Source organism: Pithys albifrons, chromosome 18 (genome assembly GCF_047495875.1).
Source record: "Pithys albifrons albifrons isolate INPA30051 chromosome 18, PitAlb_v1, whole genome shotgun sequence".
NCBI classification, from domain to species: domain Eukaryota; kingdom Metazoa; phylum Chordata; class Aves; order Passeriformes; family Thamnophilidae; genus Pithys; species Pithys albifrons.
This window is the reverse complement of record NC_092475.1, coordinates 14,026,541-14,049,951: the sequence shown is the minus strand read 5'-3', so window position 1 is coordinate 14,049,951 and position 23,411 is coordinate 14,026,541. Positions and strand designations below refer to the sequence as shown.

General features: G+C 52.8%; 1 protein-coding gene across 1 annotated transcript in view; it reads right to left on the bottom strand.

Annotated features, from left to right (window-relative positions):
* MMP24 (matrix metallopeptidase 24) overlaps positions 1-13,114 on the bottom strand; it is a 57,974-nt gene extending 44,860 nt beyond the window's left edge. Inside the window, exons 1-3 of the mRNA XM_071573034.1 lie at positions 12,737-13,114; positions 9,839-9,987; positions 2,111-2,227 (exon numbers count right to left, since the gene is read on the bottom strand). Coding sequence (XP_071429135.1) covers positions 2,111-2,227; positions 9,839-9,987; positions 12,737-12,865 — 395 coding nt within the window. The 5' untranslated portion in view covers positions 12,866-13,114. The remainder of the gene's footprint in view (positions 1-2,110; positions 2,228-9,838; positions 9,988-12,736) is intronic.
* Positions 13,115-23,411: the final 10,297 nt, after the last annotated feature.

The following is a 23,411-nucleotide window of genomic DNA, read 5'->3' as shown; positions in this document are numbered from 1 at the left end:
TTAGCAGTTATTTATTTTTTTGCTATCACACAGCCTCACAGGTTGCATTTCCAAAGGCTCTTTGTTTTCCCCACACACTACTTTGTGTATGTGAAGTTTTGCTGTTACAAATAAAGTCATCAACAAAGTCACAGTCCTGATCTGATGTCCATACTTATTAATAAAAATCTTCCTAATGTTTTGGTTGATTTTGTATCACTTCCTAAAAATATGACAACCTTTCCAAGCTGGGTGTGGGCAGCTGAGGAACTTAGTTTAAAAATGTGAATTGCTTTAGATTTTGTCTGAATTTGTCATGGCTAAACTGGAATCCAGCACATGAAAAAAACTGGCCACAAAAATTCCTTTTGAGAAACAAACCTTTCAGTAAATTACACTTACATGAGCTGCTTCATTCTCAGGACTACTCAAAATATTTTAGAGCTCAGAGGAGTGATGGACCTGCCAGTTTTGTGCAGCCCAGTCTGTGACAGGGATGGTGCAGAATCTGGGGAGGGTAAGGGGCATTTACCTGCACATAAATTCCCACAATTGTAAACTTCACCTTAAAAAATGCTGTTCATGGGGTGTTTTGTGTCTGTGCCTTTAACAGACTCACTGAAACTTGGCTTGGGTGACATGAAATATCTATGTCATGGAAACAACTTTCAGTCTTTAATGAAGCTGCCTCAATTTAATGTAATGATTGACAGATGAAAGACACTGTACCACATTCAGAGGGGAATCAAGACACCCATCCCTGAAATGCACACTACAAACACTGCAATTGGAAAGCCAAACAGCTCCTGGTCTGACAGAGGCAGCAGTGGAGCCATCTGCCAGTCTGCCTCCTGTGGCTGTGCATATGCTTCAGGCAGGTTTTATTTCTATGGTTCTACACCAGCTTTCCCTGAGGTCCAGAAAAGGTCTGAAGCAGGACCTGACTCTCCCTCCTTCACAAACAGAGGGTGTGTCTTTACAATTTGAATTAAAGGAATGATTATTGGTGGAAGCTTTGAACTCATCCCCAGAATAACTCCCTCCTCCTCCCAGTCTCTGCAGTCCCTCACTGTTACCTGAAGAATCCTCCTCCTCCTGTCTCAGAATTCCTGGCAGAAGCATCAGAGAGCAGGAGGCCCTGATTCCTTCCCTTCACACTGTCCTATCTCTTCCTACACATTGTAATGATGCCAAGGTCATGGGTTCAATCCCATGTATGGGCCCTTGACTGGAGTTGGACTTGAGAATCCTTGTGGGTCCCTTCCAACTCAGTCTGGGATTTAGACATTCTGGCACCTTCCCCATGCTGGTCACTCACATTTCTACCTCTTCACCACAGACTTTCTTTCCCTTAGCCTTGCTCACCTGTATTACAGAAAATTCTGAGTTGGAAGGGACCCACAAGGACCATCACATCACATCACATCACATATATTCCTGATTTGCACTCCTTTGCAAACTCCTTTCCCCACCCAAAAAGAGGTAAAAGACTGTAATTTCAACCAGAATGGGGGGGTGGGGGTGGGGGATGAGGGGGGTGGTAATTTTAATTTGTAGTGACATTGTCAGAAACTTCCATTGGCATCATCCAGCAACTGCCTTTCCAAAGCTCACTGCCTGACTGGCTGAGGACACTGCTCTGGGAAAGAGCTGTCCCTGCAGAGCACTCCTCTGACACCTGCAGCTCACTCCAGCACATCACCTCAGCCTGGGTCTGGGCAAAAGCAAAAGTGAAAACTCTGCAAAAACACGTATTTAGTAAAAAGTGGCAAATCAGAAGGAGGAAGCACCTCGTCTTCACACAGTGATGTTCCTTCTGCTTTAAGGGTTTGTTAAAGATCACACACAACCTAAAGGATCCTAATGGATCAGAAAGGGGTTTGCTAAGATTTTCCTGCCAAAATGACACAATTAATGGCTGGGATTGAGGTGCCTTCACTGATCAGTTATTTGCTAATTGATAACAGACTCCTCAGTCACTCCACTGCTCTGACTGTTGCTCTGAGAATCAAAGCCCCAACAAGGCATCACAGGGAGGATCCCATTTTAATTTAAAAGCACTTACAAAATCTACATCCCAAGCAAGCACAGAACACTTTTCCCACCCAAAGGGGCAGGGAGGGGGCTGTACCTGTAGGTTATGTGCTTCTGCCTCCACTTCTGGCCCGTGAGGGCGTAGCGCTTTTTCCTCCGGCTGTGGCGCAGGTGGGGATGGTCTGGGACTCCACAGCGGGGCTTCTTCATCCACCTGCAAGGGAGGGGAAGCAAAAATCAAGCTACCAAAGGCCTGGAAAAGAGATTCCAAAGAACTCAGGGAGTGACCTGAAGGCCTCTGAGGGATGGCCAGTGCAGACCCCAAGAAGGGCTCAGCCCTCCCTCTCTTGGGTTCACCCTCTTTGCACAGAGCTGGGCACCCCATCTCTGCTGCCAACCCACACCTCAGCACGCCAAAAGGACTACAAGAGCTTCATGGGGATAGTGCCACAAGAGACAAACTCACAGGTGTGTGTGCACAGGGATCAAACTCACCCACCAACTGTTTGATCCACCCTCTGCTTGTTAAAGTGCTCCTGTGCCAGTGGAAAAAAATGCAGCTCACAACTCACTGGCTAAGACTGAGCAAGGGCAAACATGACCTTCCCAAACAATGACTAAGGCTTTCACCTCTAATGACCAGAACAGATCACCCCAGTCACACACACCAAACTCCAGGAGGTCCTCCCCATAACCCCTGACTCTTGATGTCACTCAGGATGTAGGAAACTCTTGCCTCTGTGGCCAGGTGAACTGAAAGAGCAAAGGATGCTGCCCCTGTCACAGGGATCCAGGCACTATGACCAGAGAAGTCCAGTCTCCTTCTCTACCTTCTTTACCTCCAGCCTTTACAAATGCTTATTTTTTGCACCAGCTTGGGGGTGGTCAAACACTGGCACAGGTTGTCCAGAGAAGTGGCAGAGTCTCCATCCTTGGAGATAAAACCCAGCTGGACATGGTCCTGGGTGACCTGCTCCAGCTGTCCCTGTTTGAGCAGGGTCTTGGAGTAGATGGTCTCAAGAAGTTCCTTCCAACATCAATAATTCTCTGACAAGGAGAATTTTGTTCTTCAAAATGCTATCCCACTTGGTGGTGTGGGCACACTCCAGAGCAGCCAGAAGTGGCTCAGAGGAACAAATCTGCCCGTCACTGCACGTGGCTGCCAGGGAAGAAGGAGACAAGGACAGAAAGAGAGGAACTACAGGTACTCCAAAGATCCCCAGGAACATTCCTCAGGACTTCCCAGTGTGGCCCAGGACAGGAGAGCCCAGGAATAACTCAAGCACGTGGCCACAGTCCCCCAGGCAGACTGGCACTGCCCTCAGCCACTGCAATTCTTCAGGCACTTCATCCACTTCCTCTGATGGCAAAGACAAGTGTCCCCTGTGACATGAAGCCTTCAGAACACACTGCAGGACATGCCACTGCCTCAGCACATGTGAGAAGAGCAGCAGAGCCAACCCTGGCCCTTTTCCCACACAGGACATCAAACTGTCTCCCCCTTCTCAGCAGGGCTTCCCCCACACCTCTGGCCACCTGGGGAACAACTCCTGGCTTACAAATGCAACCATTCTTTCATCAGCTGCAGTCAGCCAACAGCACGTTGTGCCCACAGGCTTGTGCCTCAACAAAATACAACTTATCCATCCAAAAATATGAGCCCCACACCTTCAGGAAGGGAACATCTCCCATCACCAGTAGAAGGTTTACTGGGACACCTCTGAAATGAAACCCAAGCAGACAGACACTCGTACAACCTCATCAGAGGACTCTTTCCCAGCACACACACACAGCCCAGCCCAGGCAGCCACACAGCTGCCCTTTCCTGATTCCAGTTCCCACATGTAACAACTCTGGGGGCTTATAATTCCAGTGCAGTCATCTGTCATCTCCTCCCCACCCAGAACAGAGCAAATGAGAGTTGTTATACATATTGCACTGGACCTGACAGGAACCCAAGCTGTGCATATAAAGCTGGCACAGATCTTCCCCACTTACATCACCTTCCATTTATCAGCCCTGTGTGTCTCTCAGAAATCCAAGCAACCTGTGAAAATCAGATCTGTCTTGCCCACACAACTGCTGCCAGCTCCAAAGGAAAGCAGTAGATCTAAGATGTGCTTTCAGAAGAGCTGTATCCATTCAACCTCAACACTCTGTATTTTTCCAAGTGGCCTTTATTTCTGTTCTGCATTGCTTCCAGCACTCTGTTAGGCAGAACTCAGGCCTACTGTCACCTGTATTCTCCTAAAATTCCTGAATTTTGTTGTTTTTTTTTAAATATGGCACCAGGTTTTTAGAATAACCTTCCACAAGCCACAGTGTGAACCAGGTTTCACCTCCTAATCTTCATGAGAACTCCAGTGCTCTGAACATCAGCAGGCCCCGATTGCAGTCAGAAAATGACCTTCTCTTTTATCTTCACTAGTACCATCTAGAGGACAAAAGATTAACAGAGGAGAGCTCCCAAACCAAGGTGAATGTGCAGAGGAATGATCAGGGCTGTGCAGGGCAGTGCTGGCTATGCTGACACACCACCAGCACCTCACACCTCAGCACCTCTGTGCTGTAGGAACATCAGCTGCCCACACAGGGGATTGAACCCCTGACCTTGGTGTTATTACACCCAAGTTTTAACCAGCTGAGCTGATCTCAGAAGCCCTGATGTTGGGGTGCTAGTTTGGAAAGTTAAGGAGCTGCTCCTCCTGCCTTGTGGGTGATGGGGTAAAGCAGCAAACTGCACATGGGAGTCCCTGCTTGAGTTAATAAAAGTTTTTCTGGAGGAATCATAGAATGGATTGGGTTGGAAAAGACCTCCGAGATCATCAGGTCCAACCCTTGGTCCAACTCCAGTCCCTTTACCAGATCATGGCACTCAGTGCCATGGCCAGTCTCAGTTTAAAAACCTCCAGGGATGGGGAATCCACCCCCTCTCTGGGCAGCCCATTCCAATCCCTGAGCACTCTCTCTGCAAAGAATTTCTTTCTGATATCCAACTTCAATTTCCCCTGGCAGAGCTTGAGCCCATCGTGCCCCCTTGCCCTAGGGGAGGTGTTGCCCACATTTTAGAGCTTAAATATATGGGTAGGGGTTGATTAGTGCATGAACACCCAAAGGCTGATGGGTGAAAATGCCAGATGGTTCCCTCCTCTGAAACTTCAGTCTCCAAAGGCTCGAGGCCTCAGCTGCAGCCAAACACTGGTGTGCTTTGCAGGCCTGTTGGGTTGCTCTGCTTCCATCTGTCCTGAGTCAGTAGGTCCATCTGTTGCATGGCAGGGTGGAGCAGCAGCACCTGCCTAGAAAGTGCATGGGCAGAAGAGAGGTCCTGCTGCTGTCAGCAGTGAGCCTGTATTTTGGACTGGGGGGCATGGGCTGGGCTGTGTTGGGCTGTCAGTCCTCAGAGCTGGTTGGGGGAGCTGAGCAGAAGGAAAAGAGCTGGCAGGGCAGCTGCCTCCAGGGTTCTGCATTGCTCAGGCCTTTGCTAAGCTCTTATTTCAGTCTGTGTTTTAAATTTGCAGCTATGAATTTTGCTGTCACTTCCCTCAGTGTCATGAGCTCTGTCCCTTTAAAGTGGCTTTAAGAATCAAAGTGCAAAGTTATTATTTGCTGTGGTTTCTTTGTTAAGTGACAAATTCTGCATAATTTGTTTACACTTACTATGGAAGCCTAAAGTTTTTCATCTTCACATGCCCCCAAGTCCTGAGCTTGTTTCTTCCTCCAAGATTGGTGCCCAGGTGTGTGAAATCCACCGTGCAGGTGCTGCCAGGGGGAGATGGGAGGGAACACCACCAGTGGTGATGCTTTTTGGTACCCAAAGGGGAGGTTGGGTGTGGGTCCATTCAGCAGAGGAGATACCCAGACTATTCTGAGTTGGAAGGACCCACAAGGATCATCGAGTCCAACTCTTCAGTCAATGGCCCACACAGGGGATTGAACCCATGACCTTGGCATTATTACAACCAAGTTTTAACCAACTGAGTTAATCTCAGTCTCCAAGACAGCCAAATTCCCTGTCCAGCTCCAGGTATAGGCTCAGGGCAAGGGGCTGCTCCGGAGGAAGATGCAAGACCACCCCCCAGGGCTTTAAGGGCTTTGTGAGCCAAGATTCCAAGACAGAGCTGCCAAAAGACCCATGATGTCCATGGCTGCCTAACTCCTCTTTCAGCCCCATTTTATTGGGCCTGTCTGAACCCCCATATCCTACCACAGTTTGTTCCACAGCTCTGCTACAGCCTTTCTGAAACCAAGTAACAAAGCCCAGGTACCTGATCAGAGCTGGGCAGTCCCCAGGCTGTCACAGCCTGAGCTAATGGCAAGCTGAGAATGTTTATCTGGAGTAGTTCCCTGCTTCAACTTTTCAGACATACAGGCCCTGGGCTAATCACAGGGGCCAGGGAACAAATCCAGCCCTCTCTGCTCTTCTCAGCAGGGCAGGTCTGGGATAAAACAATCACAAAGCTGCAGCTTGCTGCTGTTGCTCATCTGTAGCTGAGCTTTCTGACAGTCATTCTCTGCTGAGCAGTTTGGATAACCCTTTCTGAGTTCCAGGGGAAATCATCACATCAGAAAAAACAACAAAAGGCAATTACTTGCAGCAAGATTCAGATACTTATGGCTGCTTCCCCCTCCTTATTTTTTTGGATGGGAACACCAGTAACACTGGATCATCAAAATTTATACTTGGCACTGTTTAGGCATAGACTGTTGCATTCCTCCAGCTGCTTGGCATCAGAAAAGCATTTTCCCAAAGCAGTGACATCCAGTTCTTGTCCTGATAGAGCTGCTTTCCCCAGTTAAGGCTCCAAGCCCTCCATAAGACTCTCCTGAACAGAGGAAGCTGTCACAGTCCATCACCCACTCCTGAGCTGGTGGAAGTGCTACCCTTACACAGCTGTGCTGCTCCTCAAGGTGAGGGACCTACACAACGGGCTCGAGACACAGCACAAGACTCTCCCAACACATGTAAGACTATTCCTTGGTTCCCTCCATGAGATTGGTCATGACAAACACAGCAGTCATCACTTTTGCTTGGCACTAGTGTGCCTTCTCTCCAGCACATTCCCAGGACTGTAACCTTGCCCAGCTGCTCTGCAGAACTACCAGCTGCAGACACATTTCTGAGGGTCTCAGAAGGCTGTTTTATGTGTTTTTTCCTGCTTTCCTTACAAGAAACTGCATATCCTCAACATGCTACCTCAAGGTATCTCCTCTGCTGAATGGACCCACACCCAACCTCCCCTTTGGGTACCAAAAAGCATCACCACTGGTGGTGTTCCCTCCCATCTCCCCCTGGCAGCACCTGCACAGTGGATTTCACACACCTGGGCACCAATCTTGGGGGAAGAAACAAGCTCAGGACTTGGAGGCATGTGGAGATGAAAAACTTTAGGCTTCCACAGTAAGTGTAAACAAATTATGCAGAATTTGTCACTTAACAAAGAAACCACAGCAAATAATAACTTTGCACTTTGATTCTTAAAGCCACTTTAAAGGGACAGAGCTCATGACACTGAGGGAAGTGACAGCAAAATTCATAGCTGCAAATTTAAAACACAGACTGAAATAAGAGCTTAGCAAAGGCCTGAGCAATGCAGAGCCCTGGAGGCAGCTGCCCTGCCAGCTCTTTTCCTTCTGCTCAGCTCCCCCAACCAGCTCTGAGGACTGACAGCCCAACACAGCCCAGCCCATGCCCCCCAGTCCAAAATACAGGCTCACTGCTGACAGCAACAGGACCTCTCTTCTGCCCATGCACTTTCTAGGCAGGTGCTGCTGCTCCACCCTGCCATGCAACAGATGGACCTACTGACTCAGGACAGATGGAAGCAGAGCAACCCAACAGGCCTGCAAAGCACACCAGTGTTTGGCTGCAGCTGAGGCCTCGAGCCTTTGGAGACTGAAGTTTCAGAGGAGGGAACCATCTGGCATTTTCACCCATCAGCCTTTGGGTGTTCATGCACTAATCAACCCCTGCCCATATATTTAAGCTCTAAAATGTGGGCAACACCTCCCCTAGGACAAGGGGGCACGATGGGCTCAAGCTCTGCCAGGGGAAATTGAAGTTGGAGATCAGAAAGAAATTCTTTACAGAGAGAGTGCTCAGGCATTGGAATGGGCTGCCCAGAGAGGGGGTGGATTCCCCATCCCTGGAGGGTTTGAAACTGAGACTGGCCATGGCACTGAGTGCCATGATCTGGTAAAGAGACTGGAGTTGGACCAAGGGTTGGACTTGATTACCTTGGAGGTCTTTTCCAACCCAATCAATTCTATGATTCCTGCAGAAAAACTTTTATTAACTCAAGCAGGGACTCCCATGTGCAGTTTGCTGCTTTACCCCATCACCCACAAGGCAGGAGGAGCAGCTCCTTAACTTTCCAAACTAGCACCCCAACATCAGGGCTTCTGAGATCAGCTCAGCTGGTTAAAACTTGGCTGTAATAACACCAAGGTCAGGGGTTCAATCCCCTGTGTGGGCCACTGACTGAAGAGTTGGACTCGATGATCCTTGGGGGTCCCTTCCAACTCAGAGTAGTCTGGGATTCTGTGATCAGAGCCCCTTCTCCCCATCCCCTTCCAACTCCTGAGCATCCCAGCTGCAAACTTCTACACACCAACTGCACACACACAGCCTTGCTCAATGGCTTCAGCATTCACCCACCAACAGGTGTTATTGGCAAAGAGATCTCCGATGGAAAATCCCCACCTTTAAAAAGCTTTTCATTTTCAACTCATTTGAAAAGCAAACAGGATTTTCTCTATCCCTCAACAGAGAACAAGGGGCTTTTCCTGTCAGCTGAAGGAGGGAATGTTATATTCCCTGGAGAGGCACTTCCAGCCCAGCCCAGGATGATCCCCTCCTGCCCACCTCACTAAATTCCTCTGTTTCTCCCTCTTCTTGCAGTCTGGAAGGCATACAACCAAACCCCTTTGTTCTTCACACTGTTTGGTTACTTTGTGCCCCTTTCTTTTGCACTGCCATGTCCCTTTTGCCAGCACAGTGTCCTCACAGGAGAGGTGAAGAACCAGGCAGAGCACACTCCAGAAGGGTCTGCTAATGCAACATGGCCAAGAGAAAACTGGGCAGGGCCTAAGTGAGTTCCATGATTTGGGCTTTCTGCTTTTGCTCACCATCAGATGCTTTTTTTCCCCAGAAAGCATCAGGAAGCCCATTCAGAACTGGAGCCACTTTGCAGCACACACTGAGGAGCAGACTAAAGAACATGGTCCCTCCAGCCTTGGTGATTTACACCAACACTTCTGAGCTATGAAAGCACCGACCACAAGCACCACCACATGGTCAACACACAGCAGAGAACACCTAAAGCCCAACAAAGGGCAACTGTGGATATCCAAGTAGCCCTGACCATCATCATCCCACCACAACAACTCACTTCAGTTCAAACTATGGATCTCCACAAACAGCATCTATGGAGATACACAAATCCAATTAATTAAGAAATACATTAGAAGCCATTTCTGGAGCCAGAATTTTAACCTAAAGCCAGACACAGATGGAAATAAATTAAACCCTTGATGTTCTCCACTTTGAGAAGCTCACAGGATTGTGCACCAGCAATGTGGAACTGTGTTCCAAGAACAACATTAACTAGAGCTTCTCCTCACACTCACAAACAGTGCTGTTGGCAAAAAGAAAAGTGGAATTGCCCATATGTTTTTGTTAGAGACACCTTTTCATAATCAAGACTTCTCTGGCTCAGTGAGTCAAATCTATCCCTTTCAAGGACTTCCTGTACCTGGAACACTCACTCAGGTAATACAACAGTGCATTAAGAAAGGGGAAAGCAAAAGTAGCCTGTGTTAATCTTACTCAATAGTTGTCTGGTCCAAAACTCCTGTTACTGGGATTCCATAGAACTGTTGCATAGTGGCAACTGCAGACTGCACAGCTTTTCCTGACTGCAAGGCAGACATTTGGCTGTCAGATGGAAGCAAGTAGCCATACGTTTTTAACCAACCCTGAAAAAGAAAGAAACAGATGGTAAGATGCCACAGTAAGTTTTCAACTTAACAGTTCAGAACATTTCCTCAAAAGAAAAAAGTGACAAACTGGCCAAAAAAAATCAGCCATTTCTTTTTTTGGTTAGGTTTGGTAATATCACCTGATCCCTATGAAGGGCTGAAGACTCAGTTTAATATCACCTGTCCTGACAGGGCAAGGCAGAGCTGCCAATTAAAAATGGTCATTGTCCCTACTGACAAACTGGGGCAGAGTGATGGCTTTGGAGCACCAGAAATGCCCAAGAAGCTGTTCTTGTTCCAGGGACCTCCAGTGCACCCTCTCCCCTCACCAGCATGAGATTCCTCAGTCCCCACAGCAGCAGCTCCCAGGAACCCACTGCCCACCACCCACTGCTGTCTCTGGACCAGCATTCCAAGAAAAAGGCAATCCCTGGAAACTAAAGTTCAACTTGCAATATGTACAGCAGTTCTTAAAAAGCCCCAAAAACCAAACCAAACCAAACAAAAAAAAAAAACCAACCAAACAAAACAAACAAAAAACCTCACAAAACAAAACGAAACCTAACCAACCTCACAGAGAAAATCCAACAACAAAAATACCCACAAAGTTGGCAGAGACTCTGGTTTGCTGGATATTTCATCTACCAACAGCTGATACCAGCAAATTGTCAGAATAGGAGAATAGCAACTCTCCTCAAGGACTTTTGTCCCTTTCCCTGCCTGCCCCCTGAAATGCAGCCTCAGATAAAACCACATGTCAAACTTGTCAAAATGCTAAGCACAGCAATTTGAAAAGCACACATTAATTCAGGATAATTTTTCTCTCCCCTTTCTTTCCCTCCCTCACTCAGTAGGAGAAAACAGAATATTAGTTCACCATTAAGTGCAAATGCCAATAATAAAAAGTTCTTCTCATGAAGTTTTCACCATAACTTCTCATGCACCCTGCCCACTGCTCCCTTCTGGCCAATACCCCGGGGTCCTTCCACTCAATACTTAGACCAGCAGTATTATCAGACCAACACACATCCCACAAGCTTTTTCCAGCCACAAGGACAATTCATCCGACCCACAGGACAGTCCTCACCACAGGAGCACTGAGGAATCATCTGCATGTGCTGCTGTCCCACTGATCACTCAGACCAGGGAGAGGAGAGCCTTGTCTTGCTGGAAAGGGGCTCAGGTCAGGAGGACCACAGGTGGGGGAACAACCCCTGTTTCTTTGTGGCAACAAGATACCAGAATCCATCGGGAAGAGAGAATGGCCTTGTTTCCAAAGCAGGATAAAATCACAGAATGGGTTGGAAAGGACCATCTAGTTCCACCCCCTGCCATGGGCAGGGACACCTCCCACCAGCCCAGGTTGCTCCAAGCCCTGTCCAACCAGGCCCTGGACACTCCCAGGGATGGGGCAGCCACAGCTTCTCTGCCCAACCTGTGCCAGGGCCTGCCCACCCTCACAGGGAGGAATTTCTTCCTAATATCCAATCTGAACCTGCTCTCTTTTCAGCTTAAAGTCATTCCCCTTGTCCTGTCCCTTCAGGCCTCTGTCCCAAGTGCCTCTCCAGCAATCCTGGAGCCCCTCTGAGCTCTGGTAGGGGCTCTCAGGTCTCTCTGTATCCTTCTCTCCTCCAGGTGAGCCCCCCCAGCTCTCCCAGCCTGGCTCCAGAGCAGAGGAGCTCCAGCCCTTGGGGCATCCCCATCGCCTCCTCTGGCCCTGCTGCAGCAGGTGCCCCCCTGTCCCGTGCTGGGGTGCCAGAGCTGGATGCAGTGCCCCGGTGGGTGGGCACGTGGGGCCGCAGTGCCTGGGCTGGGCATGCAAAGCTGGGCACACAGCACTGCCCAACACAGACACCCCGAGGGCTGAACACAGAGCCGAGGGGCAGAACTGCTGCGAGCACAGAGATTTCCTACCCCTGCCTTGGCCTCTGACACACACAACGTGCTGCACACTTCGGTCTGACCGGTATTACCTCAGTTGGTTAAAACTTGGTTGCAATAATGCCAAGGTCAGGGGTTCAATCCCCCATGTGGGCCCTTGGCTTACGAGCTGGACTCGATGATCCTTGTGGGTCCCTTCCAACTCAGAATAGTCCGTGAATACCTGCCCTTGAGTAGCGAGGGCAGAGCGCAGCAAGCAGCGCAGCAACCAGGGCAGCAACCAGCGCAGCAAGAAGCGCAGCAAGCAGCGCAGCCCTGCGCGGGGCTCTCCGCTCACAGCCCCTCCATCCCGGCCGCGCTCGGGGGCGGCAGCGGGAACGGGCACGGCACGGAGCCCACCCGGGCACGGAGCCCCCTCGGGCACGGCACGGAGACCCTCGGGCACCACACGGAGCCCCCTCGGGCACCGCACGGGGCACCGCACGGGCACCGCATGGAGCCCCCCCGGGCACGGGGCACGGAGTCCCCCTCGAGCACGGCACGGAGCACCCCTCGGGCACGGCACGGGGCACGGAGCCCAACCGGGCACGGCACGAAGCCCACCGAGGCACCGCACGGAGCCCACCCGGGCACCGCGAGCAGCTCCTCGCCCCGACGGAGGCTCAGCATCATCCAGGACTGGCACGGCCCCTGGCCCGGCCGCTTCCCAACAAGCCGAGGCACGGCCGGAGGAGCCGCGCCCGCCCCCCGAACGCATCCATCCCGGGGGATGCTGGCAGGCGCCCGGCGGGCAGCAGGAGCAGCCCACCCCGGGACAGACTCCGCACGGCCCGGCCCGGCCCCCCGGCCCCGCTCCCGGACCTACCCGGCCGGTGCTGGTGTCGCTGTCGGTGCTGGTGTCGGTGCTGGTGGCGGTGTCAGAGCGGAGCAGCGCGCACAGCAGCGGCAGCAGCGGCCCCGCCGCGCCCAGCGCCCGGCAAGGGATGCGCGCCATGGCCCGGCGGGGCTGGACCGGCACCGGGACCGGCACCGGGACCGGCACCGGCGGGGATGGCACCGGGATGGGACAGGGCTGGCACCGGCGGGGATGGCACTGGGATGGGACTGGAGAGGATGGAACGGGGCTGGGACCAGGCTGGGACCCGCGGGGATGGACCGGGCGGCCCCGGCGGGGCTGGGATGGGGCGGCCCCGGCGGGGCTCGGACCCGCCCGGTCGGACCCACCGGCGGGGCTCGGCCGGGCTCGGCGCCGCGGCTGCGGCTGCGCGGCTGCCCGGAAGGGGAAGGGGAAGGGGAATGGGAATGGGAAAGGGAAGGGGAAAAGGAAGGGGAAGGGGAAGGGGACGGGGAAGGCAGTGGGTTGCGCCGCCGCCCACCCCGGGGCTGCCCCGCAGGGAGGTCCGGCCGGCGTGTTGGAGAACGTGCAATAGATACAAAATTTCTGAGGAAAGGATGTTCTTTGGTGTTTGATCTTTGTGAGCGGCTGCGGAGAGGAGAAGGCGATGCTGCAGCAGGGCAGGCGGAGGGTTCCCAGCCCTGGGACACCGGGAATGGGGGCTGTGCCCGCAGGAATTCCTTGGCTCCAACATCTGGGACACAATGAGGTCCGTGCCAGCAGGAATTCCATGGCTCCAGCATCTGGGACACCGGGAATGAGGGCCGTGCCCGCAGGAATTCCACGGCTCCAACATCTGAGACACAATGAGGGCCGTGCCTGCAGGAATTCCTTGGCTCCAACATCTGGGACGCCGGGAATGAGGGCTGTGCCCGCAGGAATTATTGGGTTCCAGCATCTGGGGCACCGGGAATGAGGGCCATGCCTGCAGGAATTCCTTGGCTCCAATATCTGGGACATCAGAAATGGGGGCTGTGCCTGCAGGATTCCTTGGTTCCAGCGTCTGGGATACCGGGAATGAGGGCCATGCCTGCAGGAATTCCTTGGCTCCAGTGTCTGGGACACAACGGGGGCTGTGCCTGCAGGAATTCCTTGGCTCCAATATCTGGGACACAATGGGGGCTGTGCCTGCAGGAATTCCTTGGTTCCAGCATCTGGGACATGGGAATGAGGGCCATGCCTGCAGGAATTCCTTGGCTCCAGCATCTGGAGTGCCTTCCCACAGCTGTGCATCGAGGGCAGTGGGTGGCACTTCAAGCTGTGCCTTGAGCTCCCATGCCCTCTGTCCCTCTCCAGACCAGTTTCCCAGGACATTCCCAGCCCTGCACAGCCAGCCCTGCTCTCTCCCAGGCTCCAGGAGTCCTTCCCTCAGGCCCAGCCCCCTCCTGCCCCTGCCCTGATGGTGGGCACGCTGGGATGGCAATGCAGTGCCCTGGGACTCTGGGCTCCTGGGCATCCCTGCTGGAAAGGAGACTTCCCTCCGTACAGGAGGCACTCTGGCAGCCACACTGCCACCACCAGACACTGTCACTGCTGGAACCAAAGCCCATCCCCGAGGGTGGCTCCAGGAAGCCAGAGCTTGGCTCCCCACACCCCCCAACTCACACACTTTTTCTTACCAGTTCCACCCCAGGCTTCCCAGAACAGAGATTCCAATGTTTTATTCCACAAAACTGTTTATTCACAGCAACAGAAGCAGCTCATGCTGGTGCCTCTGAGCCTTGGATCTCAAACCCCTGGGCTTTTGTACCTTCACAGCCCAAGCACACAAACTCTCAGCTCTCCCTCCCTGTCCCTGAGTGTCCAATCCCCTTGTTGGGCCACTGGTCCCCGTGCCCCTTGCTCTGCAAAGGATCAGCCTCAGCTGCTGCCCCTCAGAGCTCAATCTGCAGCTCCCACTGCAGTGCACCCCAAACCCCCAGCACCAAATGTATTCCTCAACATCTGTGTTTCCAGCTGCAGCTGCACACAGGGCCTCACTCTTGCCCTCTCAGACCCCATGTTTGAGCTGCTGGAGCTCCCTTGGCACTGCCCGGGGATGCAGAGGTGTGTGAATGCAGCACGGGGCTCATGGACCCTGTGGCTGAGCACTCAGTGTGGGAGGGGGGATTGGGGCACAGCTGGTGCTGCTCCTCTGCTTGCCAGGCAGAAGAAAGAGCTGCAGCTGGAGCATGTGCCAGAAGCTGCTTCAGAAGGATGGGAGCACCACCCCTGGGCTGTGCCCCGCGCTGTTTCCCGAGACACCCGTGGTGACCCCTGCAGGTCCAGCACATTGCTCTGCCTGCCTCTTGCTTTTGTTTGATGAGCAGGAGCTCTACAGACTGAAAGCTGCCTCGAGGAACCAGAGGGGCTGGAGGAACAGGCATCTCCTGAGAGCAGGAACAGGGGCAGGGGGCACTGGGAAGGTGGCAGAGAGGGGCCTGGGCTGAAGGGGAGCCTGAGGAAGGGGGAGGACAGGGCCCTCTCTCAGCCTGTATTTCTCTTCTGTTTCTCAAGACGTGAATCAGAAATTAGATGTTGACAGGGAAGGGCCAAATAACCACTTTGGTGCAATTGCCTGAGTTGCAGCTGCTCAGCCATTGTAAGAGTCTAAAAAAGTTACAAATTCCAGATATGGATGTAAAAACTGGAATGGTTTATTGAACACACAACACACAATTTAAAGGTACTGGGGCCAGGATGTTAATAAGGAGGATGGATTATGGTTTAATGTTAACTAAGGGATGATACAAGTTTTGGTTAGGTTGCACAATGAGTTATTTTCTACAACGGGGATTTCCATGAGGGGAAGAAAACAAAGGGTCTCAACATGAATTGGTAACATTCATCTTAAAATCCATCTCTGTATTGGAGCTGGAGAACAGCATGCTGGAATCAGCATGGTTGAACATCAACAGGCCTTGTTGTCCTTAGGGATGGGATTATGTCTCAGCCTCTGTTGGCCAGGGCTTACTGCTTAAGCTTGTCAGCTGGAAGCTGAATTTCCATCCCTACAGGCCATGACAGGGAAGAAGGTCATAAAAGGGAGAAAAGGAAAAGCAAAGCCAAAACCGGACATCTTTGGTGTGGCAATTCCTCACATTTCTCCCTGTTGGTGAGGACACCTGCCTTGCCTGCCAGAGTGACAGAACAGGGTGGCAGGAAGGGGCCTGGGGACATGAGCCCTCTCAGCTGGGTCACAAAGAATGGGAGGCCACAGGCCTGTCCAGAGGGACCTCCAGGGAGGCCTCCAGGGGGTCCCCACTCACAGGTTTGGTGGATGCTTTCTCTGTGACAGAATGTCAACACAACGGTGTGACAATGCAGTGATGTGACATCCCCATGATGTCACAGTCCCCCATGGGTGTATTGAGCCACTCCCTGTGACAACAGTTCTTGTGCCTCTGGAGCACGAGGAGTCGGTGCAGGATCACAGCACTGGGAGAGGTTTTGGAAGGAGCACTGCTGTGCAGGAGGCTTCCTGAGCTGACACCCGGGTGTCTGTGTGTTCCCAGCTCCCCCTCAAAGCACCGCACCTGGAAAGCTGAGCTGCTGGGCTGATGGATTCTGACCTGCTGGACCTCCCACTTGGGGTCAAGATCCACGTGAAGCCCGGATTCAAGCCTCTCTTCTGCAGGGGAAAGCTGGGGGAAGAGGTAAAGTAGAAAGGGGTAGATCAGCTCTTCTCCTCATTGGGGTCCCTGTCACACAGAGAAGCTGCAGCCCTTCCATTGGACAGGGCTGGGCAGTGCAGGGAAGCTCCAAGCTCCCTGGAACACTTGTCCAGTCTCTGCACTGGTTCCTGGCATGTGTGTGGCAGGGGCCCCACCTGCAGCAGGCAGCTTTGTGTCCAGGGGCCAGGGCAATGTGTCCCTCCAGCTCATGCAGCAATGTCGAGCCGGGCTCTGGGGCACCTTGGAGGGGCACTGCAGCCTCTCCTGCTTGCCTTGTTGGTGTCTTTGGAGTGGGTTGGGATTCCCTGCTTGGGGAATGCACACACTGTCCTCCTCCTTCTCCAGTCTGTGCTGCACATTCCCGAGGCAGAGACTTCCCCATGGCAAAGTTAGTGGACACAGCCCTTGGGCCTACCTAACCCAAGGAGACTGTTTTCAGTGCATTCTCCATTGGCTGCATTAGAACCATGGGCTTGACCTTTGTGGTGGGAGGTTCATTTGTGGTTGGGGCTGCATTTCTCCCTGGTGGCATAAGATGCCAATTTGCTGGTGGTGTTTGTCTTCTCTCCCCCAGCCCAGCCCAGCCCAGCCCAGCCCAGCCCAGGCTGGCCCTGCAGTCTGGCTCTGTGGGTCTCTGTGCCTTCAGAAGAATGGAGACAAGTGTTGGCCTTTAAAATACCTTTACCTTTTCACAAGGACCATCTCTTTGCTGCTCTCTCTTACCTCCTTTGTACTCCAAAAAAAAAAAATCTCTCTTACAGCTTCAAGTTCCATGTCTTTACTTCACCCTGGATGATCCCTACAACCACCACCTCAGCATAGCCTACAACTGCCTGCATGACCCCCATCTGCAGGACTACCACACACGCAAGGACGTCCTGAAGCTGCTGAAGAGACAGGGCTTGGTCACCAGTGACAACAAGGCAGGTTTGGTCATCACGCTGATGAGGAGCAGCCCTGTCCAAGCAGGTTCCCAGAGCACTTGCTGCAGCCCTTGCTGCAGGCAGAGGGCAGGGCCGTGGGCTGGTGTCCCTGGGAGCAGAAGTAGCACCAACATCCCCTTGGCAAGTGCCAGTCCTGCTCTGCTCAGGCTGCCCCGTGTGATGGGGAGGCAGCCAGGACAGGGGTGGGGAGCAAGGCTCAGCCCTAGCTGGGGGGCAATCAAGGACCCCCAAGGGGGCAATGGGGGCAATGGTGTGCAGGGGAGCAGCTCCCCCCCACTGGGCTGGGGCTGCTTCGGGGAAGGCAGTTCTGCGTGGTCTGACAGAGCCCGGGGGGTTCTGCCCTGTCCCTCCACAGGTGCTGTGCACTGTGAAGGAGTTCAACGAGTACAGGCAGTACCTGACCAGGTTGAAGCTGCGGGCAGAGTACATGTCAAGGCGCCCAGAGGTGGGCAAAGGGTGTGTTGAGGGGCAGTGGGTGGTGCCAAGGGCTGGGGCTGTCCTTGCAGGGCAGGCAGTCAGTGCACAAGGGGGAGGGCTGTGCTGCTATGCCAGCCTTGCAGCGAGGAAAGGCCCCGCGGGTCGGGGCTGTGCCAGCACCGGGGGCTGGGTGGGCATAGGTGGGAGGGCCAAGTGCCAGCACACGCCGTGCCCAGGGCAGCCCTGCTCTCCTGCCCCCACTGCCTGCCTGCAGCAGAGGGCTGCCCTGGGCCCCTGGCAATGCTCAGCACGCAGAGGCACGAGTGCTTGTGCAGGCAACACCGAGCCACAACCTGGGGTCTCCTTTCAGGAATGGGTTCATCCACCCCCACTCAAATCAAAGCGTGGCCTCAGACTTCCAAGAGCCTTCAACACAGAGCAGTGGCTGAAGGCTCGAAAGTCTTCTTCCCCACGTCCACACAAGAGAAGAGAGACCACAGTGACACTGGGGCAGGAGGATGCCAGCCTGCCCAGGAGGGTCAGCACTGATGCTGGCTCCCACTGGAAGGCAGATGTCGCTGCTGACAGATGGGTCAGAGCTGTGCTTGAACAACTAAGCCCAGCAGAAGCCCAGAAACTCCAGGAGCTTGCTCTGGCTGTTGTGCTCAGAGTTTTTGGAAATCTGAAGGTTCCTCGGGATCAGCGTGTCAGCTTTTTACGGAGGGCTGCCGAAGGCATCAGAAGAAGATCTTCTGGCAGCTGCATGAGATCAGAGCCTTCGGGCACATCTCGAGATTACCATCAGAATTTGGAAGTGCTGGCCCAGGAGCTGGTAGCAACAGTGTTGGACATGTTGGGGAACCAGCTGGAATCCAGAATTTGTGAGGCAGGATCAGCAGCCAGGCAGGAGGAGCTGCCTGCTGATGGAGGAGTAACCCAAGCAGAGAGATCCAAGGAAGCCAAGACAGCCACGTTCCACAGAGCACAACTAGTGGCTTGCCTTGACAAACTCACCGAACTCGTCACTAGGAATGTTCGAAAGCTCTTGAGATCAATGGTGGCTTCTCAGTTTGAAGGAGACTCCATCTCTGAGTACACTGAAACCCTGGAGCTCCACAGCGGCCGCCTCTCCCAGGGACAGCCACAGCCCCGACGGACACGTTTCTCAAAGCAGGGCAGGGAAGGAAGACGAGGATTCCCCAGAGCATCGGAAGCGAGCACTGAGGGGAAGTTGCCCCTCTTACAGCAAAAGTGCCCTGCAGGAAGGACTAGCTATGCCCCAACCTTGGAGTCTGAGGTTCTTGAAACGGTGGGGGAGACCATGGAGGAAGAAAAGAGTGTAACAACCTCAGGCAGCACTTTGGATCTAAGGTCCATGGCAAAACAGATCAGTCGCTCTATAATACAACGGATTTTTCAATGTGGGCCTGCACCGACCCCTGATGAGGATTTCTCAGCACCCCCTGATGAAGCCACATCCCGAGGTGGAAGGCAGAGCTATGCTACTGAGGACACCCTCCCCTCCGTGGGCCAGCGGTGTTCCCGCCGGCCCGTCCCTCCGGTGCGTCCCAAGCCCTCTGTCCAGACCAGAGCTGTGCGCCCAAAGCCCCTCTGAGGGGAGAGAGGTGTGTGACAAAGGAGGTGAAGAGTCCCCAGACAGCAAAGACAGACCTCATAGGCTTGTTTTGTCAATAAAGAGTTTATTCCTGTATTGGGTCTGGCTGAGCTGGAGTTCATTTCCCCACTGCGGCCCTCGGAGTGCTGCGCTTTGCACTGGAAGCTGGAAAGGTGTTGATAACACCCCTGTGTTGTGGCTTCTGCTGGGCATGGCACCAGCACTGTGACATTGCTGCCCAGTGCAGGGCAAGGTGCTGGGAGGGAGGGAGGGAGGGGAGTAGTAGCCAGCATTTTTGTCTCACAGGGCAGCCTTTGCTCTTGGGTAAGTGGAGGGATGGGCCCCAGCTGAGGCAGCCTGGATTTCACCAGTCATATTGGCAAATGTGTTGGGAAACATCAATCTCCCATGTTTTGCCTTTTACCTTAACTCATATGACTTAAAATGTGTTATTTCTTATATTAAAACGTTGAAACTTAGTAATATCTACTAAATAAACCATAGCATCTGGTTCTGGCAAAACAAATACATATCTTTTACTTTAACCTTTGTTTTTCTGGATGAATTAGTTTTCTCAGTTGCTGGGTTAGGTGCTGCACTCTTACATACACTACAGTTACTAACAGACCAAATCCCAGTTTGGATCAACATCCCAACAGCTGGATGCACCATGAGGTTGAAAAAGCCTGTAGCAGTTGGGAACCACCCAAGCAAATCTTCCCACCACTGATGTTCTCCATCTCTCCTCACTCATTCTAGGACATGATGTGTCTTTTCCATATTGTGATGAACACTGTGCAGTGTCTCCTGACTTTCCTTCTTCAGTCATTGTAGCAGTTGGTGCAGATCAGGATGTTCCAGCAGTTCTCTGACCAGGATAATGTCCCTCTGTCCTAGTTCAACAAGTTGGGAGCAGTTTCTCCCTGTGTGAGTGTGACCAAAGCTGTGCATTCCAAACCCTCTCTGCCATTGCCCAGCAACTGTTCCCAATGGCCCATTGGCAGCAGCTGCCCAGGGCACAGCTGAGCCCTCAGGCTGGGAGCTGGCTGGGAAAGAAGCCTGGCAGAGGAGCTGGGAGAACTGCCCTGCAGGGAGTCCTTGGCACCTCCACACCCACCTGAGGGCTCAGCTCTGCCCATGGGCCAGCAACCATTCCAAAATCCCCCCTGACTGCCAGAGTCAGATCCCCCAGTGTGGAACTCCCTGCCCTGGGGGAGGCACTGGGGGCTCCCACCCAAACCTGAGGGGAGGCAATCTTGGGCTTTGGGGACTTGGGGAACCACTCATTGGATCCAGAGGAGCAGACCCTGGACAGGAGGAGCCCACCACTCTCCACCAGACTGTCCCATCATCTGCACCAACAGGTTTTTCACCTCCTTTTCCTTTGTACTCGAGGGAACCACGTGGGGCTCAGCACAGGGGCCACCAAACCCCCCTGTGTTTGTGCCCCAGGGGGTGGGTTAGACTGCTGGGTTTGTGGGTTAAACCCAATTTCTCTTTGTGCCATTGCATTTCTTGTAATATTGTTATTAAATTGTAACTCTGCCTTATAATCAGTCTCTTTAGTGGTACGTTCATTTTCTCCTGGCAGTTTGCCTTTAAACCAGCACACCTGGATGTGTTATCTGCTGTTGTCACAAGGGGTTGGGAGACACACATATCCTTGTCCTATCTGTAGCTGACCATGACTTGGTGGCCTACCTTCAGATTGTCCTGAAAGTCTTCAATTTCATTATTTAGATCTGATTTGAGAGCCATGGAGCTTTGGAAAGCCCTCGATACAGGCCTGCCCATTATTGTTTATCTCACACAGAGGGTAACCTTTCATCCCACCCAGATTTTTGTGCTTTCAGAGGGGGTTTTAACAGGCCATTCACATGCTCCACCATCCCATTTCCCTGCTGTGTCTGAGATTGAGATGCTGACATTTTTTGGTCCATGTTTTTGACCAGCCACCTGTGAAAAGTTTATTCTTTTCCTGCCAAGTTATAGGGAACAAGCACTGACAAGGGCAAAGTCTTGCCCTTGGTGACTGAGCTCTGTGTAAACTAAAATTAATCAGGCCTCTCTTATTGGCTGCCAGTGTTTAGAGGACATTTGAAGGGGAAAGTGATGATGAGGGAGGTGAAGGAAGCCCCCAGCCCCATTTGATTTGCTGGGGGTCCTCAAAGGCCAGGAGAGGCCACCTGTGTGGGACCAAGACCCCAGATGGGCATTAAATGTAAAGGTGTAAAGGTTGTCCCTAGAAATGGGTCTCACTGCCGGTTGCCATGGCAGCACCCCTGGGAAGGGGTCCTAATGATGGTGCCATCATTTAGTGATGGTTTTCTGGTGGCTGCCATCATGGTGGTGGTTTTCTTATGGTTGCCATCATATAGTGGTGGTTTTCTGGTGGTTGCCATCATATAGTGATGGTTTTCTGATGGTTGCCATCATATAGGAGGCTTGGAGTAAGATGATCATTAAGGTCCCTACAAACTCTAAGTATTCTGTTTCTAAGGGTTTCTACAGCCCCTCCCCATCTCCCACAGCCCCCGTGGGTTCCTGTGGCCCCTTCCCATCTCCCACAGCCCCCAGGGGTTCCTGTGGCCCCTCCCCATCTCCCACAGCCCCCGTGGGTTCCTGTGGCCCCTCCCCATCTCCCACAGCCCCCGTGTGTTCCTACGGCCCCTCCCCATCTCCCACAGCCCCCATGTGTTCCTACGGCCTCTCCCCATCTCCCACAGCCCCCATGTGTTCCTACGGCCTCTCCCCATCTCCCACAGCCCCCATGTGTTCCTACGGCCTCTCCCCATCTCCCGCAGCCCCCATGTGTTCCTACAGCCTCTCCCCATCTCCCACAGCCCCCGTGGGTTCCTGTAGCCCCTCCCCATCTCCCACAGCCCCCGTGGGTTCCTATAGGCTCTCCCCCAGCCCTTATGGATTCCTGTAGGTCCCTCCTCACCTCCCCCAGCCTCTTGGTTCCTATGGCCCCCTCCCCCAGCTCTCCCAGTCTCTATGGATTTCTATAGCCCTTTTCCCAGCTGGTTTCTACAGTCCTTCCCCCAGACTTTATGGGTTCCTCTCCCCCACTCCTAATTGCTCCTATAGCCCCTTCTCCAGCTTCCACAGGCCTTATAGTCCATCAGCCCTTTCCTCAGCCTCTGTGTGTTTCTCTAGTCCTCCCACAGCTCCGGTGGGTTCCTGTAGCTCCTTTCCCAGTTGCCCTGTGCTAAAGGTTCAAACAAAGGAAGGTGGTGGTGGGAGGGTTCCTTCAGAGAATTTTTCTCACCCTACCAACACAAAGGTTTTGGGAGTTGAAGTGCCTGGACTGAGAACAAAGGAGTGGTTGGTAACTCCAGATTCCAAATTAAGGGTGGGTGGGGAGGTGAGAAAACAGACTCAGTGCACCTGGGAGGGGGAGAGGCTTTTCCTGGGTGCTGCTTCACTTCGTTTCAGGGCAGCTGCTGGGAAAGAGCCACTGTTTGCTGAGCTGGTGAGAGCTCCTGGCTCTGCTCTTTGCCTTCCCCCTTCATCTCTGGGCACCCTGAGCTTCAGAGAGAGAGATGAGGGAGAGGAGGGTCCAAGCTGCTTCAGGACACACTGCAGACCTTTTTTTCTGGGGACCAACTTCTACTGAAAGGAGATTTCTGGAAATTACCACCACCACCACTCAACTCCCAGCTTTTCCTTCTTTGAACAAAGGACAAGGAGAGAGAAAGTCTGCTCTTCCCCCATGGGAAAGGCTCCATCCTGTGCCACATGAGTCACACCCCACCCTTGTCTCTGCCTTGCTGGGAAAAGACTGAGAATTCACCTCGCAGCCAGCCCAGGTGTGACACTGACATTGTCCATAAATATGGTGCAATTATACCAGGAGGTGCAATTAAATTACAGTTTTTGGGGGTTGGTTTTTCTGGGTGCTGGGGGAGTAGTTTGCTCTGGTCTGTTTATAGTTCTATCTATCTATCTAGTAGTTAAGAACAGTTATTCTTATATACATTTTCTAATTAAAAGGTTTATTTAAAATTTAATAA